The 17580-nt window shown below is 48.1% G+C and overlaps 1 protein-coding gene across 1 annotated transcript in view; it reads right to left on the bottom strand.

Moving 5' to 3' along the window:
* Positions 1-1760: 1760 nt before the first annotated feature.
* Positions 1761-17580, bottom strand: part of SYNRG (synergin gamma) — a 36553-nt gene continuing 20733 nt past the window's right edge. The window contains 8 exon segments of the mRNA XM_041425280.1: positions 1761-4941; positions 5874-5909; positions 6455-6565; positions 9165-9313; positions 9597-9693; positions 10397-10450; positions 11150-11313; positions 11670-12254. Of these exon segments, the coding sequence (XP_041281214.1) occupies positions 4810-4941; positions 5874-5909; positions 6455-6565; positions 9165-9313; positions 9597-9693; positions 10397-10450; positions 11150-11313; positions 11670-12254 (1328 nt within the window). The 3' untranslated portion in view covers positions 1761-4809.

Raw genomic sequence — 17580 nt, 5'->3', positions numbered from 1 at the left:
CCTGTTCCAAACTGTGCTAGTGGAGCTCCAGCAGCAGCCTGAGGCCCAGCAGTGCCTTTAAACAGCTGGAGGATGTTTTCTCCTGCTTTTCCCCGTGAGTTTTGCCCCCCTGAAATGAAGGTGAGGTTTGCCATCAGCTGCTCCCAGCTCAGGTTCCATGGCTGCATCCCAGTTCCAGTGGCAGGCAGACACACAGACTCAGCTCCCAAATTTATCAGGAGTTAAACTTCAGCCAGGGAAATGGTAAGCGAGGAACTAGAGAGTGAAAATCAAGATTAATCATTGCTTTGGAGACGTTCCAACACATGACATTTTAAAGGGGAAAAAATGCTAAAAACTGAAATCTGCTCACAAAATTAAACTTTACCTAAAAATGGGCAAAGCAGGGTTTAGCAGCATTTCTGGTATAAAAAATGGAAGGTTAAAAATTCTCCACTTTGAATTATTCTTTAGATTTTATGCACACACGGACCGAGGGGAGAGGGAGATGCTGATGTTCAGCCAAGAAGGCACCAAAGGCTGGCTTTAAACACAAGGCAAAGTTAGACCTACAAAAAGTGAAATTGCTTCATAAAACACAAGAGGAAACAAGAATTCACCTGAAATCCCCATTCAAAGTTATACTGCAGTCTTAGTGCTTGTGGGGATTTCACTGCAAAAGCTCCTCTTGTATTCACTACAGCAGAAGATTTTACACAAGTGTTTTCCCCCTCAAAATCCAGGTTTTTCTCCATTCTCATATCTACAGAAACCATAGGAAAAAGAGCCCTGGTTTAGCTTGGATTGCTCTGAGCACACCCACTGGCTTTGAGGGGAACACCCCTTTCTCCTGCTCCCCACAGGCTTTTCCAAATGGTGTCTAAATTGTCTGAAAAATATTTTATACCTTCCAGTATTTGGTGAGACACCTTCCCCACCCCAGGCACAGAGCAGGTTTCACTTACATTATGATATAAATATTTCAGCTTCCCAGGCTGGTCAGATATGAAACGAGCTTTTTATTGAACACCAGGTTTGAATCTCAACACAGGATTTATAAATCATTGCAGGAATTAAGGGAGTAAACAAGGTACTAAAGTCAATTAATAACACTTATTCTCACTGGATCTAAAATATCAGCAGCAACTCCAGCACAGCACAAACCCAAACAGCTCCAACTAATAATCACAAAACCACTTCTGGAAGAAAAATAACATTTGCCCAGAGGGCAGGAGAAGAATCACAATAGAAAGAGAAGTCTTCTGATTGCTCTTCTTCACAAAACTATGACATTCCCATTTTAACATTGAGAACTGGAATTAAATACAGGTGCAGAATTAAAAGTAAATCCAAAGCAGCAGTTTGTACAATAGCAGCTTTCACTGGAAAGGCAGGTTTTGTTTCAAGTCTGATTCCCACTCAGCTGACAGGACTCCATGGGTGCCCACGAGCTCCTGCTCAGCCCACACCAGGAGGGAGCTCAGGGCAGGAGCTGCTCCCACCAAACCCAGCCAGGAGGAGCTGCTGCCAGGCAGGAAAAGTCCTTGGGATGAATGGTGAGCGCAGGAGGTGACAATGCCAGGGTGCCCTCCGGGGGTGACAATGCCAGGGGTGACAATGCCAGGGTGACCTCCGGGGGTGACAATGCCAGGGGTGACAATGCCAGGGGTGACAATGCCAGGGTGACCTCCGGGGCTGCAGGGACTCAGCCAAACACCAGGAGGGAGGAGCAGGGCAGAGGCTGGAGGGGTGACAATGCCACAGGTGACCTCCAGGGGTGACAATGCCAGGGCACAGGTGACCTCCAGGGGGGACAATGCCAGGGTGACCTCCAGGGGTGACAATGCCAGGGTGACCTCCGGGGGTGACAATGCCAGGGTGACCTCCGGGGGTGACAATGCCAGGGGTGACAATGCCAGGGTGCCCTCCGGGGGTGACAATGCCAGGGGTGACAATGCCAGGGTGACCTCCGGGGGTGACAATGCCAGGGGTGACAATGCCAGGGTGACCTCCGGGGGTGACAATGCCAGGGTGACAATGCCAGGGTGACCTCCGGGGCTGCAGGGACTCAGCCAAACACCAGGAGGGAGGAGCAGGGCAGAGGCTGGAGCAGCCCCCAGCAGCAGGGGGAAGCTGCCAGGGCAGGGGAGCACCAGGAACACCACGGGGTTAAGCCATAAATACATTAAATAACCGAGCAAATGGTTCCTCAGAACTGCCACTGTACACAAAGAGACACAAACCCCACTCACCACGGGTCACGCCAAGGCAGCCCCTTTTGTCTGCCTAAAAAAACAAAGAAAATCTCGTTTCTCTTTTCCAGTGAGAGAATCCATGCAGGAAAAGGAGTTACAGGTCTGAAATTGGACCCAAGCAAAGGGAAGGCAGCGTGTCCTGCAGCAGAGGCAGCGGGGGAAGGTGGGCTGTGACAATCCTGTCACCTTGGATACAGCTTGGAAGGACACTGGGCTTTGGCTGGCAACAACATCCGAGGATGCTGAATGCTCCAGTGAGTCATTGGAATGACTGGGATCTGCAGCTGATCCTTCCTGGGCACTGCCTTCACCCAGGGGATCTCCATGCAAAGCCTCCCTGTGCTCCCCTGGCTGAAGCTGCTGGCAGCAGAGCCCTCCCTGCCCCACGAGGACAGGGATGGTGCCTGGGAGCAGGAGAGCAGCAGTGTCACCCTTCAGTGAGCTCTGCTGCAGATGGAATTGTAAAATGTCCTTTCCCTTTTTTTATGGGCCAAAAGACACCTTGGCTGCAGCTCAGAGAGGGGCTGAGCTGGTAACAGGTACAGAGAAACCAGCATGGAAGATGCTCCTGTGACAACGCAGCAGCTGCTTTCACATTTCACACCATGGCCTCTGATCTGTGGCATTTTCTTTCAATTAAGGGGACAAAATTCCTCTCTAGCAAAGTGCTGGGGAGCTGTGGTGGCTGACAGTAAAATCCTTTTTCCCAACACAGCATTCCCAGCCTCTCCCATCACTGGAGAACACCTGCCAGTGGCTCCCTGTCCCCAAACTCCTGTGGGAACTCTGGTGAGGGGCACAGCAGCCTCACTGTGCTGGAAAACAAGCTGTGGTGCTGGAGCTCCAAAAAATGAAAGGGAGAGAAGCAAGGAGTTGTTTCCCTGCTTTTTTTGGTAATTGCTGGGCAGGATGTGGGAAGCACAGCACGGGAAATCTGCCTCTGGATCAGCTGGAGCTGCAGGCACACGGTGCTTTATTTCATGAATGAGCTAATTTGAGGCAGCAAGGAGATTTATTGTAATTGGTGTAAGGAAGGAGCCAGACACCTCTGAGCCAAGATTCTTTCATTTGGGCTAATTAATAGTTTCGTACAACTAAGCCTGTTTGTTTTTTAAATACAAAGCATCGTTTTCCTCATTGTAATTTCTGTTTCAGCAAATAATCACAGGTCAGTGTCAGGTACTTGTAATGGGGGCAGGATTAACTTGGAGAAGCTGTTGAGCTCTCTGGAGGAAAGGAACAGATCTGAGAGACTAAGCCAAAGAATTAAGGAGAAAGTAGTGCCCTGTGGATTTACAGCCCACCTCATTCCCTGCAGCCCTAGACAGGGTTGTGGGGTGTCCCTTGTAACACCATGAAGCTCCCCCAGGGTTAAAATCCTGTAACCAGCACTCCATTGCCTGCACTGTCCTCTGGATACCGGATCTGAAGGAGGAACCAGGTACTTTAGATGTACAGGTAACATTCAGTGAGAGTCTGTGACACAAACCTGTCCAGAGAGGCACCTGCAAAAGCCACAAACAGCAGGGACACAAAGCCTGCTTCAAACACAGCTTGCTGAGACCACCAAATTCCAGGGTTAATTCCCTCTGGGTGTTAGATCCCACTCCCTGCTGCAGCAGCCAGGGGCCACCTTGTGCTGCCAGCTCTGAGTCACAGGAACACGTTGCTACAGGTAGCAGCAGACTGCAGGAGTCACACACAGCCATCCCATCATCAGCAACAGCATCTCCACAGCCAAAAAAGGGAAAGAATCTCCACAGCAGCAGATGTGCTGCCTCAGCAGAGTCCAGCTTCCAGCAGTGCTGCAGCCACACAGCTCCCAAAAGGTCAGGAGAGACAAAACCCAGCCTGGAGCTCAGGACAAATCCAGGGAAGTTTATCTGTATTTACAACAAAGACTGTGAGTTTTAAACTCCAGCTGCCTGCACTACAGAATCCACACAGCACAGGGAAAATGACAGCAGTTTTCCAGTGCTCACCTTCCAGCACTAACCAGTTCTGATCAAGCACAACTTCCACCACAGAGCACTGGAAGCACAAACACCCAGCAGCTTCTCCTTCTGAGTCAACAATTCATTCTGCCTGGATGCTGCTGTGACTCATGGGCTGTGATATCACAGCAGCAAATACTTAAAGAACATCAAGGTCTGTGTCCCAAAAACGTTAAGGAAAAGATTTGCTTGCAAATACAGACTTCAAGTATTTCAGTGGTTGTTTCTGTGCAAATGAGCCCAGCATTCCAGGCTCTCTGGGAAGTTCCATGCTGGCCTCTCCCATGCACATGGTTACAGCTGCTTTTGCACAAGATAATGTTTTCATCTTCACAAAGACTGAAATGCCACTTTCTTTTGTTTTCTTTTTTTGCCATACTACATATCCAGTTATTCCTGAAACCTTGGCCATTACAAGTGAATTCTTCACCATCTGTAACAGTGGCTTTAATCCATTGATTTTTGGACCAAAAATCAAGCCCAAAGGTTTCAAACCTGGCCCAGCTGCAGCCTCTCCACAGAGCAGTTACCCCAGGTCCTGCACAGTGACACCCAAAGCTCCACCTGCAGTGCAGCTGCTCTCAGAGCAGGTCTGGCAGGATGAGACCTGGGGGTTTGGGCTCCACACAGTTGATCCAGAAGTTGGCACAGCTGGCGTGGTACTGGTGCCCTCCATATGCCAGCTTGAAGTTATCTGTCTCAGAATTAAAGGCCTGCAAGAAGAATTGAAACAAGTGTGAGAGTCTGGTCCCCTCCAGGCTCTAAACCGTGGGAAACAGCCCAGGACTCTCCCCTGAGCACTCCACCCCATCAATTCCATTTGATTTCAGTTGCAGGAGGACAAAACCTTCAGCCATCACACCTGAGCCAACCTAGACCTGCAGGAGGAGCCCTGGCCTGACCCCTGCCAGCTGACTCACCTTGTTCCCTGCATCTCCTGCTTCTGCTCCATCTCCCCACCAAAGGAGAAGCTTGCCCTGCTTGCCAGCAGACAGCTCCTGCATTTATTTCCCTGGCTCCATCCAGCCTGGCTGTGGGTTAGGCAGGTGCAATTCTTGCTATTAGTGTTATTCCAGGTTGAATTTGATCTGCTTTCTCCTGTTAATTGAAGCTGCTTTACAACAGGAGCCTGTGAGTGTGTGAAGCCACGAGCAGGCTGAAACCACCTTGCTGTTTGTTGCTAGGAGATATTTTCCAATGCCTCACAGCTCCCTATTTAAAAAAAAAAAAATATCCCAGCCCTGCTCTCCACACCCTGGATTTCCTGCAGAGATTTCTAAAAATGCCACTGCCTGCTACACAAAGCCAAAAGTCAATATTTCTAGCACAAAGCCCCTGAAATCCCCCCTCTGTTGCTAGAGACACCCAGGCAGCACAAACTCAGGAAGTCAGGGATTTTCTACCACACAACAGAAGGAGCACAAACCCAGAGAGCTGGGCACAAGGCACAGGCATGCAGACACACAGGGGCAGGCTCTGGAGCATGTTAGTTGGTCAGATCAAGAGTTAACGGCCACAAAACACGACTGGAGAAGAGGATTAATGATTGGTACAATTGAAATGACAGCTGAGAGCCCATCAGCAGCTCAGCCTTCCACACTCAAGAAGAATGAGTCTAGAAAGAATGTTTTTTACAGGTTCATACTTTTTTGGGAAGTTCTTCCACAGGTTTCTCTTCTTTCTGAAATAACGTTGAAACCAAAAAAAAGTCAGGAAAAGTGCCTCTAGTTTGAACTGGCTGGCACAGCTCTGCACATGTCCTGGGAGGCCCTCCCAGCTCTGCTAGTGGCAACAGTCCCCTCTGGTGAGCCATTTCATAAAGAAAAGTCATTAAAAATTTTTTATTTGTTAAAAAAGTATGTATTTTTAAATCTCAGTATGCCAGTTTCTTGCCCATTAGGAACAATTAAACTCAACCCTTTCTCCACAGCTGTGTCACACCAAAGCCCAAGGAACACTGGACATTCCATTATAGGATTTTACTGAGATCCAGCTACAGGTCAGAGTTTACAAATTATAACCAGGAATTTTATTTTTCAATGCACCCTGGCATTGGTGCCCAGGGCCAGGCTGGGCAGCCTGGGACAGTGGGAGGTGTCCCTGCCCATGGCAGGGGTGGCACTGGGGGGGCTTTTTAAGGTCCCTTCCAACCCAAACCAGTCTGGGATTCTACAAATGGAAGCCCAAAGTGTAAATTCAGAAGGAGTTCCAGCAGCACACACTTACTTTGCTTCTGGAGTCCACGTTTAGGAGACACACTCCACAGGCAAGGTCCTGGGCGTTTTTAATCCCGGGGCGCAGCATGCAGGAAGAGAAATCCAGGGAGTTTTCATCTGGCTGAAGAAAGCAGACAGGAACTTTCAGGCATTTTCAGTGCCTGGGAAGGTTTCAGACATCACAATAAAAATGACTGAGCACCAAGAGCCAGCGTGTCCCGTGGCATGGCAGGGTGACAACTGACAGAGCTGTCAGGGTGGGTTTGCCATCTCCACCCATTTCCAACACTCCAAGTCTTCAGAAAGGCCTCAGCTACAAAGGAAGGAATTCTTGAGCTGCACATTCCCACATCCAGAGGGGAAGGAGCACTGGGAGCTGGGGGAAGGCAAACAGAGGATCTGCAGGGGTTTGTGCAGCTGTGGAGGGAGCTCTCCCTAGGGAGTGGCTGCTGCAGGGTTCATTCCCCTGGATCCCTGGTGTTGCCTCAGCAAAAAAGGGCACCTGGTTGTCTCTTTTTGGGCTTTTTTTTGAACCTACAATATGGCAGAGCAGTACAAAATGGGATGTTAAGGTTAACCAAACCATGGAATTCAGGCCAGCAGCCACACACATGCTCAGGTTAAAGACAGGCAAAGGGTGGGAGAATAAACCTGTAAATAACAAATTATTGTGGTCACTTTTCCAGGACTCAATCTCACATTTCAGCCACAGGATGAATGATCAATTAAAACACTGCATAAAGATGACATAAAACTGTTCAAATTTTGCACTGAAGACAGTAATGCAAATAAAAGCAATGACTAGAAATGCAAGAAGCTTGCATCCCAAAAACTGTGGGATCCCAGGCCATGTGTGTCTTAATGCACACTGTGGGTGTGCTGCTCACACTGCCCTGCTGAATGGCTGGAGAGTAACTGGAATCCTGAAAAAAACACCCCTTAATCTCTAAGCAGATCAATCAAATTAATAAAGGCACTCTGATATTTGTTTACCAAATGCACGAGTGAAGCAAATGACAAGGTCATCCTGCAATTTGCTGCGGAAAAACCACAAGGCTGTGCATAAAATTACCTTGTAACAAAATCCTTTAAAAGATGAAATTAACCTTTCCAAGAGCATGCCCGGGAGCTGGGATCCTGCTCTGCAGTTAATTGGCATTTCTGCACCACTTAGGATCCTGTAACAGCAGAGGTGGGGCTTCCACCCCTCCCAGTGAACCCCGTGGGGAAGAGAGGCAAGGTCAGGGGTGATGTGGAGAATTGCAGGAGCCACAGGAATTTACACAGGTTTGTGTAAATTCAGCTGGACTCTGTGTGCAGGTGAGAAGTCACTGCTGCAGCTGCAGCACGAGCCAGGAGCTGCTGTGGCTCAGAGAACAGGGCCAGGCTCTGGACTTGCAGTAATCCCTGTAATCTTCCAAGGAAAAGCACTTTAGCAACTGTATTTTAATCCACCTGTTTGAATTAGGAAAGGATCCTGACAGCTCCTGGGATTGCTCCTCTCAGCAATGCCAGAGCTCAAACAGGTGAATCCAGGCCTAGCAACTTCCTCTGCCAGGCAGGAAAATGCTGAGGATATCAATTTCCTTGGATGGCAGGCTCTGTGCATCACCAAAACACCTGGGGAGGTTCAGAATGTGCAAAAGGTGTGTAAAAAGGGACTGATCACTCATAATACCTGCCTTGCAGGGAATGACAGTGAGCTGCAGATGGGCATTTCAAGCAGAATCCAAGAATTCCAAGCCTTGCCTATAAATGAGTGTTCATTGGGAAGGAAAAAACCTTTTGTGGCCACAGCTGCAGTGCAAGGAGGAAGCCACAGATTAAAAATCTCTGAGGAAGCCTCCCCATGGTGATGATGTGCTCAGTGATGCTGGGGGGTGTGCTGATCCTGAAGGCTCCTTGGACAGGCACAGAGGGATCCATCCACTGTGTCACTCAGTAGAAAGCACACAAAAATGGGGGATTCCCTAAAATGATGAGTTTGTCCTGGTTAAAGGAAGTGATTTTGCACATTGTATCTCCTGCAACACAAACCCCACCAGGTATTTAATGTCAGGGTGGTTTTCCTGCTTTCTATTCATGTCTGTTCTGTGCCCCTCTCTACCCCAGCTCCTCTGCAGACCCTTCCCAAGGGATGCTCCTGCTCCAGAGGGGCTCCCTCACACCATCCCTGCCTGTGTCCCTCACCCAGCCATGCCCAAAGCTCTCCAGCTCCTACCAGCCTGTCTGGGAGCTTTTCCTGGCAGTGCAGAGCAGGAAAAGCTGTTTAGTCTGTGGCAGGAACCAAAACAAACTCGGGCATTTCCAAATGCAGAGAGAAGGGAAAACAGTTCAGTTGTTCCTGTGTTGCTCCACTGTGTGTTATGGAATTGTGAGCATTAAAGCCAATTGCAGGGATATTAAAAAAACAAGACGTGTCCCTGTCATTCTGGCTTTGTAAAATGGCTTATTTGGATTTTATTAAATTTGCCTTACTGGAGATGCCCACAGACACCCAGGACATCACCTCAATCCCTGAGGTACCAAGTAAAACAACATCCTGTCTGTGCATAAATAGCAGTTTTCTCAGAGGGGTTTAAACTGGCTTTCACAAATAAGTTCATTTCCATTCTCCAAGACAAGAAACACAAACAGTCAACTCAGCACACGCAACAAAGCCTCTTTAAATAAAATTATGACATTTGTTTTAGCAACCAGGCAGCTTATTTGGGTCTTACCGTCAGAGCAGCCAGGGACATGAAGCTGATCAGGTTGTTCCACACTTTATCAATATCCTTCAGCAGCTGCTGCAGCTTCTCACTGCACACAGCAGTTGCTTTGATGCCCAGCTCCACCCTCTTTGTCACTCTGTAGACTTCAACAACCCCTGTGGATGTAAAAGAGGGAAGCAGAGAATGCACTGGAGCCCCAGCCCTGAACTCAGAAATGGCAAAAGCAGAGTGGCACAGGAGGGGGGGGCAGTTCAAAGCTGGAGTTACATTTATTTGCCAAATAATTTGGCATTTATTTGAAGTTACATTTATTATTCAGAGGCAGGCAAAAATTAGGATTTCAAATAATGCCATCTGGGGAAGAGTGATTCTGTATTCCTGGTTTTTAGGGAAGAACTTTCAGTGTAAAGCACTGTAAAGTGGAAAATGAAAACATACCCTGTAAATATTCCATGCCTTGGGCAGACTGGATAACTTCAGTGCAAACAGATGAACTGCTGATTCCATTTAAGGTGTCATTGGCTTTCTTTATGACCTGGTGGGAATGAATTTCATAAAATGATGGGGTTTCTATCTTCAAATAATCATTACAAACAAGATTACCCCCAGCAGAAGCTGTTATTCAGAAAAGGAGAAAAATTAAACAAGAAATGATTGCCACACTCCATCACATGTTTTATACACTCCTGCTTAAGTAGATCAGGGGAAAGTATGAACATTTAAAACCTTAATGTATTCCCCCCAATAGTTTCATTACCAAAATAAGAGTTTTAAGAGCATGTCTTGCTTTCTAATTTAATAAGAGCATTCACAGTCTGGGCTCTCTAATACTCAAATGCAAAGAAGAAATGTTCAGGAGCACTGATCTGGCTGTGAAATATCTCACAGCAGCACATGAACAGGCCCTGGGCAGTGCACACCAACAATTCTGTCCCTCAGGCAGCCCTGAGAGCCAGGCTCTGGTACCAGTGCCCTGAGCACACAACACTGGGCACCAAACACAGAACAACCCCCTAAGCAGAGAGCTGGAATATTCAGGGAGAAGCCAAACTAATCCCCAGGCACAGGGAGATCAGTGTAGGGTGTTTAGCTGAGGAGGTGGCAGCTTTTGGTTTAAAAACTGCAACTCCCAGGGCTGATTCCCACACTTCCTCTGCCTGCTGGTGTCAAACACTGAGGGAGGCAGGTCCTGCAGGGAGGAGGGAAGGATCTGGAGGAGGAGGAGCAGCCACACTCACCTGCAGGGCACTCTCCAGGCACCTCTGCCACTCGTAGGCGTACCTCTCACTCTCCTAGAGCAAAGAGAAGGACAGGCTCAGTCTTGTTCCTACACACATTTCTCTCCCTCTCTCCTACACAACAGACACACAGCAGACAGGTAGTTCAAAAGACTATTTGCAGATCAGCTGTGTGAAGTTTTAATGGATCTGTTCCTAATTTCTCCCCATTCTTTTAAGATTCTTTATGCACCTGAACTCTAAAATTTGATTTCTGGGAGTGGGAATGAGTTTCAAAAGGAAAATGTATAAGGGTGGGTAAAAGGTTTCATTGCACACACCTCCTCTTGACACATTTGTTACAGTCTGCTGTTCTAGCAATGGGGATTAGCAGAATTTAATCTGAGTCCTTCTCCCATCTCTTCTCAGGATGAGCAAAAGAAACAACTACACACAGCCAAAAAGCGATGCCATTTCCCAAAGCAAACTGTCTCTGCCAAAGCTGGGATTAGATTTAAACTGCAACTCATTTCCAGTCAAAAGCTTAGGCTGCAAGGTCAAGTGATTCTGTGTTTCAGACAACATCCTGTGTTTTCCCACTTCCCTTTGAAGATGTGAGAGAAGAAACTTCCAGGTCCCACTCACAACATCCGACTGCACCCGGACACATCTCACAGTCACGCCCACATTCAAGCAGGCAAAGCCCCAAAAAGTGGGATACAGAAGCCCCCTGATGGCAGTGGCAGCCCAGGTGTGCTCCAGAGAGCTCCTTACCTCCACCTCCCCAGTGAGGTCCTTGTACTTGTCCCTGATCACGGGCAGGGCTGGCTTCTCGCTCAGCGTGTTCGAGCGGTCCCTGAACGGCTGCTCCAGGGCTGCCAGAGGGGAGGAACGGCTGATTTCTCTGTCCCCCAGGCTCAGGCTCCTCTTATGAGACCCTAAAAAGTCAGGTTGTAAAAAGTTATTCCTTCACTCGAAAGACCCAGGCTATTTAAAATGAATGAAGTGGCAGCAAGGGTTGTCCCGCTCCTCCAGAAGAACAAATATTTCTCTTTACTCAGTGACTGCTGCAGATCTCCCCAAGTCCCTCAATTCTTACAGGTTTTTGGCCCAACAAATATTTCCCTTGTAGAAAAAGACCTGCTCCAAATGCCACAGAAATCAATGAGAAGATTCAGGTCCTTTCCAGCAGCCTTTGGAACAATCCCCATTAACTAATTTATAATTCAATTAGGAGAACCAGCCTTTGATGAGCACATGCATCATGAGGTTCCTCCACGGTGGGCAGGCTTACCTTGCACAGACAGGTCAAAGGTGGCCAGCTCACTCTTGATCATCTCCTCACTGGATTTCACCTTGCCTTGGGAAGTGGCCACCAAGAAGTCGAACTTGCTGATTTTTGGTTTTTCACTTTGGAACTCTCCGAAGTCGTCCGTGGCCTCTCTCCGCAGCTCAGAGGAGGCTCCAGCGAGGAAATCGGCGCCCAGGGCCGTGTCAGCCGCTGCTGCATCCTGAGCTTCCGAGGGAAGCCTGGCAAAGTCCCCAAAATCCCCGACGTCGTCGTCGCCGGCACCGCTGGAGACCGGCCCCGACTCCTTAAAGTTGGCGAAGGCTGCGAAGGAAACATCCTGCAGAGCATCCTCGCTGGAGAAGGTTGTCACTTTGGAAACCGTCGTCATGGTGATGTTTTCCGAGCTGCCAAAGAAGGTCTCCTTCTTCTGGAGGACGGCGGTGGCCGCCGAGGAGCCGCTCGCCGAGAGCCGCTTGCCCTGCTGGCCTTCGTCCCTGTCGGAGCCGGAGCAGTCGTAGCTGGCCAGGCTGCTGACTGCAGAGCCACTGTGACAGCTTCCAAACGGGCCACCCTTTAAGTCATCCACATCTGAAACAAACCCCCACAATTAGGAGCTGAAGTTCAAAGCCCTGAACTCTCCACGCCGCCTAAGAACGACTCGCTGAGAGCCTGGAGGAACTGCAAGGACAAACACAGGGAACTGCGGTCGCGCTGAGGCTTCGGCTGGAGTTTGCACAAAAAATAACCTGGAAAATACCTGAGCGTTTCATACAAAAATTTCTGAATACAAAAATTCATTCTTTCTCAATGAATGTAAGCCTTGACCTTTGAATGCCGCCTTACATTTTAAGCTGAAAGTCACCATACTGCTATGGTAGTGAAGAAACACTAAAAAAAAACCCAAAAAAATGAGTTTCTGGCCAGTCCAGGCTGCACAGATCACCAGCTGAGTTTTCTGGCTGCAGAATCTACAATCAAAATATAAATGTTACAACTCAAACACCTTTAATGCGTTATTTCATCTTATCAAATCCAACCACACAGGAGACTGGCCTGGCTTTTCCATTCCTCTGATAAAGTATTAATACACTTTAATTTCATATTCATGCTTTGATACAAATAACATGTAAAAATGTGCTGCAAGGATCTAAAAAAGCCTAGAAATCCTGTTTGAGCTTATCAGGGCTCCTGCAGTGCTGCACGGCCGACTCGTCAAACTTCCAGGTGCCAGCACTGACAGGGATATTGCAGAGATCATGTTTTAACTGAATAAATAGTTTGTAAAAGCTAAATCTAGAGAAAATCCAATTATTTTGCAGAAAGCTCTAAACATTTATACCCACCTGGTGATTACATGGGCCAATAGGTTCTTCTCCCTGGCAGGGGCAGGTGTGAGATCAGAGGGGGCTCTGGCTGCTCCCACCCTGCTGATCTGTCACCTCCAGAGTGACACTGATCCCCAAAGGCACAGGGAGCCAGGGCTGGGCAGTTTGCACTAGAGCATGAGCCCCCCATCCCAGCAAACCAGCCCTCCTACCCTACTCCTGGCATTTGTTTTCCAGCAGGAACAATTTGTTTTCCAGCAGGAACAACTGTCAGTTTGGATTGCCTGGGCCTGGCAGCTGCAGGAACAGCAAACCAGACCATGGGAAGTTTTCCCTGAGCCTCCCTGGGGCTGAGATCCTGGTGCTGAACACCAAGGGATGAACAGGCTGGCACGCTGGGCTCTGACAGGGAAAACAAGCTGAATTCCCAGCTCTCCTTTTCCTCCACTCCAGCCACAGCAGCCCGAGGATGAAACCATTCTAACAACCCATTTCTGCCTTGGTTTATTCATCTCACTGGAGGGGGAGAGCAGGCCAGGCTCCAGGCTGCTTCCCAGGCATGACCCACACACGTGGCTGATGAAAAACCTGAGCCACACAGCGTGTCATCCACCAGCCCCTCCTGCAGCTGCCACCTTGTCCTGCCAGCACCCCAAAGCCAGAGCTGAGCCCCCTGCTCACACATCTCCGAGTGCCCCTGGAAGTGTGGATGTGCAGAGGGTGAACAGAGATGGAATCACCCGAGTGAAAGGAGCAGCAGAGGGGTTGGTGATTTAGCACCACACACCACACACCCTGTGCTCTCAAGTTTTTGTCTGAAGGAGGGAAATGAAAGCTTTGCAAGAAAGAGAGAGCCAGAAGCACCTCCAACACGTGAGCCAGCTGTCATTAACCCTGGGATCCTGCAAACACCACCAGCCACCAGGCAAGCTCTGCTTCCCTTCAGGCTGTGCTGGCTCAGACCCCAGCACAGATCTGAGCCTCACCACTGTCCCAGAGAGAGGGAGCAGAGCTGATCCCACCAGCACCTGCACACCCACATCCTGCTGGGAACCACTCCTGTGCTAACTGCTAAGATTCTGAGCTGCAAACACATCCTGGAGGTGCAGGATGCTGATCCAGCCCTGGCTCAGGCTCAGGCAGGAGCAGCAGCAGCTCCAGGGGGAATCCTGAGCTGGCCTGCAATCAATAGGGCAGGGGAGGCAGAACAATAGTTTAATTATTCACAAACCAAGAGTCAAGATTCTCTGTCTGTGAACTCAGGCAGACACAGAACATCAGAAGAGGTGCCAGGGCTCAGGTGAAATGTAATGGTTCAGTTCTGTACTTTTGGTTTTGGTTTTTTTTGGTTTTTTTTTTGATAATTCCAGAAGGATCACTCCAGTGAATAAACCTTTTTCTAGGAATTTTTTATTTCTGGAAAAACACTGCATTCAGAGTCAGTGTTAACAGTTCAAGCAGTCCTAAAACAATTTAGTGAGAAGTATGAAAAATAAGAATGTGGAACCCAAAGTCCAAGGTGCCTGATCATCACCTGGGAGCAGGTGCACCTGCAGGAGCCAGGCAAGGGAAAGCACTGGCTGCAAGGAATGCACAGCAGGATGAAATACAGTTAAAAATATTGCTTCCCAGTCTCATCTCATCTAAAGAAAAACTTGCCACCCCTGATTTGAGCCAACTATAATAATTTATTTCAACTACCAAGGATTAAGTTATGGCTGGAGGCAAATTACAAGCTGGAGCCTCAATGTCAACAGTTTAATCATTTAAGGAAAACCCTTGACAGCATTAGTGACTATCTGAAGAAAACTGAGGAAGACAACTCAGGGACACTGGAATAAACCTGGGGGATTCCAGCCAGCAGAGGAGACTTTCAGGTTTTTGTATTTCATTTGTAAAGCCAGCTGGGGTGGCACGTTTTGGTTGTTGGGGTGACCCAGGTGACACCAGGGCTGCTGTTACCCTGGGAACATCCCCTGCAGCCCAGGACCTGCACAGGGACAGGCTCCACCTGCTCACTGCTCCCCAGAAAGGGACAGCAGGCTGCACAGCACACAGCTCCATGCACTGCTGCTGGCAGTGCCATGCCTGGCAGCAAACCTGAGACATCCCCAGCCCGTTTCCCAGCTGGGGAAGCCTGGAACAGCTAACAGAAAGGGAATTATTCCCTTTGCTTTCTCTAAAGAATGGCTGTAGCAAAGGTGGAAACCATCAAGAGTGCTGTAAGATAAATGAAAATGAAGGAAACAAGAGAGAAAAGGCTCCAAACCTTGTGGAATTACAGGATTTGCTAATTATTTTGAAATGATCAACGTTTCACAGCAGAATAAAACCCCAGAGCTGACACTGGGAGCCCAGAGGCCCTTGGGAAGCCATGGCAAACACATCCACACCCTCCCTGTCAGAGCCTTCCCGGGATAAACCAGGGTGGATAAGCTCTTCTGTGTGCAAAAGTAACCCAAACGAGGGCAAGGGAGTCAATCTGACTGTCCAGTCTGGACAAAAACATCATAATTACAGTCATGAACGTTCCTCTGCCTCCTCCAGGAATGACTGGCTCAACAAACACAAACTGCACCAGCCCTGCAGAATTAGCCTCAGCTTTATGCTCAAAGCTTTGGTTTAAAAACCTTTAGGGCTGGGCACGACCTGGGATCTCCAGAACCAAGGAGGGGTGTTATGTTTTTCTCCCTTTTTCTTTTTTCCCCCTTTTAAAGCCTCTCCAGTTTGGTGTAAAGAGGAAAAGCCACATTCTGCTTTCTGGGCTGGTTTCTGTTCTTGTGGCAACTCCAAAACCCCACAACATTTTAACTATTCCACATCTCAATTATTTTTAGCTTTTTTCCTTGTCTCCTAATTTGATGCTAATCCCAAGCTGTCGGTGGCTCAGGAGCTGGAGGAATGTGAAGTGACATAATTGCATGCCAAAAAATTTGCAGCTGTCATCCATGTTTGAAAGTTTCAATATTTAAAAGGTAGAACTTCCCAAATGGAGAATTTACTTTGGGGCTCTGGTTAACTCACACTGGATTAGGTAAATAAATATCAGAACATTATTGAGCGGGCTGCTACTCATAAAAGTCTAGACAGCAACACAGTTTTTCAGTGCCAAGTCACAGAAACAACCCTGCCACCACACATTTCCTCCACTCCATCCCTCTCAAACACAGATCTTTGGAAAAATATGATTTAGGCTGATATGTAAAGATTCAGGAGGTCACAGGGAGCGAGGTCAAAGCGTTGGAAGAGGAGAAGGAAGCTCACCCACACCCTGCTCTGCAAGAGACAGGCACCCACCAGCTTAAGGGGATACCAGAACCTTCAACTCTGTGTTTTTCAGGAAGAAGAGATACATTGCTAGTTTGCAACAAATCACACACACCCCCACGTTTTCAAAATATGCCAAGATAATATTTATTAACACAGCAGGACTTACAGATCACAAAAGATAGTGATACAGAGGAGCTCGGAAGGGCGGTATCAGAGAAAAGCATGCAGGTCAATACTTGCAGAAGAGAGATATCAAAGCAGATCTGAAAAGGCACATTCACACAGGAAATGTTTAGTTGAAATCAGACATTAGAAAAAGCAGCAAAAAAAACCTGAAGTTGATTAAAATATACAGAGAATCTCCAGTAATGCCAAAGAAAAAGGTATTTTACAGGTGTGTCAGTGCAGCAGATAACCCTTTGAGGGTGCCTGGGGCAGGGCTCCTCTGGCTGCAACCTTTGGCAGGAAGAACAAATCAGGTTCACCCCACAGGAGCAGGTGCCCATTCAAATGCTCTCAGCTCGGAGGGGAACAGAAATTTGGTGTCACAAAAGAAGCAGCCTGGTTCAAACTAACAGCATGCAGCCAGTGCTCAAAGGGTTATGGAGTAAATGCAGGAGAAATCAGGGAACATTAGAATCATCTACCTTCCACACAGAGAGTCAAGAGCAGAGCTTGAAGAGGCTGTATCCCCTTTGGAGAGAGAAAACCTGGAAACCTTTCATCCCTCAAGAGACAACAGGGCCCTGGCAGGGGAAGCAAGGATTTCTCCCTAATTCCCAGCACCTACCTGCCCATACCTGGAAGCTACAAATGTCAAAGCTCACAGCCCAGGGACAAACAGCTCTGTGTGGGCACGTCACCAAGTCAGACCATCCCTGTGCACCTCTGTCCTGCTGCTGCTCCCCTGCAGATGTGACACAGGGCCTGCACAGGGACAACCTTCCATTTCCCAGCAGGGAGGTGACAAAGGGATACTGTCCCTTTCTGACATTTACAGATGGAAGGAAACGGTGAGGGAAAAAATAAAAAAAAAATCTGCTTTTTAACTTCATGTAAACTGAAAAAAAGGAAAAAAAATAAATAAAGGACTTGACCATCAGCAGTTCACAGCTTGAAATGCAAACACACAGAAAGGAACACATGAGCACAGGAGTGTTTGTAGCAGGGTCCAGAGCACATCCTGCCACCAAATCCAAACAGTTAAATGGAGCAAAACTCTCCCTTTTGGAATAACACCTAACTTGGCACCATAGGAGAATACAGACTTAAGTTTAATAAAAATAGCTTCTAATTAATACTTCAGAGTTCAAAAGTTT

This window comes from Onychostruthus taczanowskii, unplaced genomic scaffold (genome assembly GCF_017590055.1).
Source record: "Onychostruthus taczanowskii isolate IOZ18803 unplaced genomic scaffold, ASM1759005v1 scaffold89, whole genome shotgun sequence".
Taxonomy (NCBI): Eukaryota; Metazoa; Chordata; class Aves; order Passeriformes; family Passeridae; genus Onychostruthus; species Onychostruthus taczanowskii.
The sequence above is the reverse complement of the archived record's forward strand: the minus strand, read 5'-3'. Positions and strand labels throughout refer to the sequence as shown.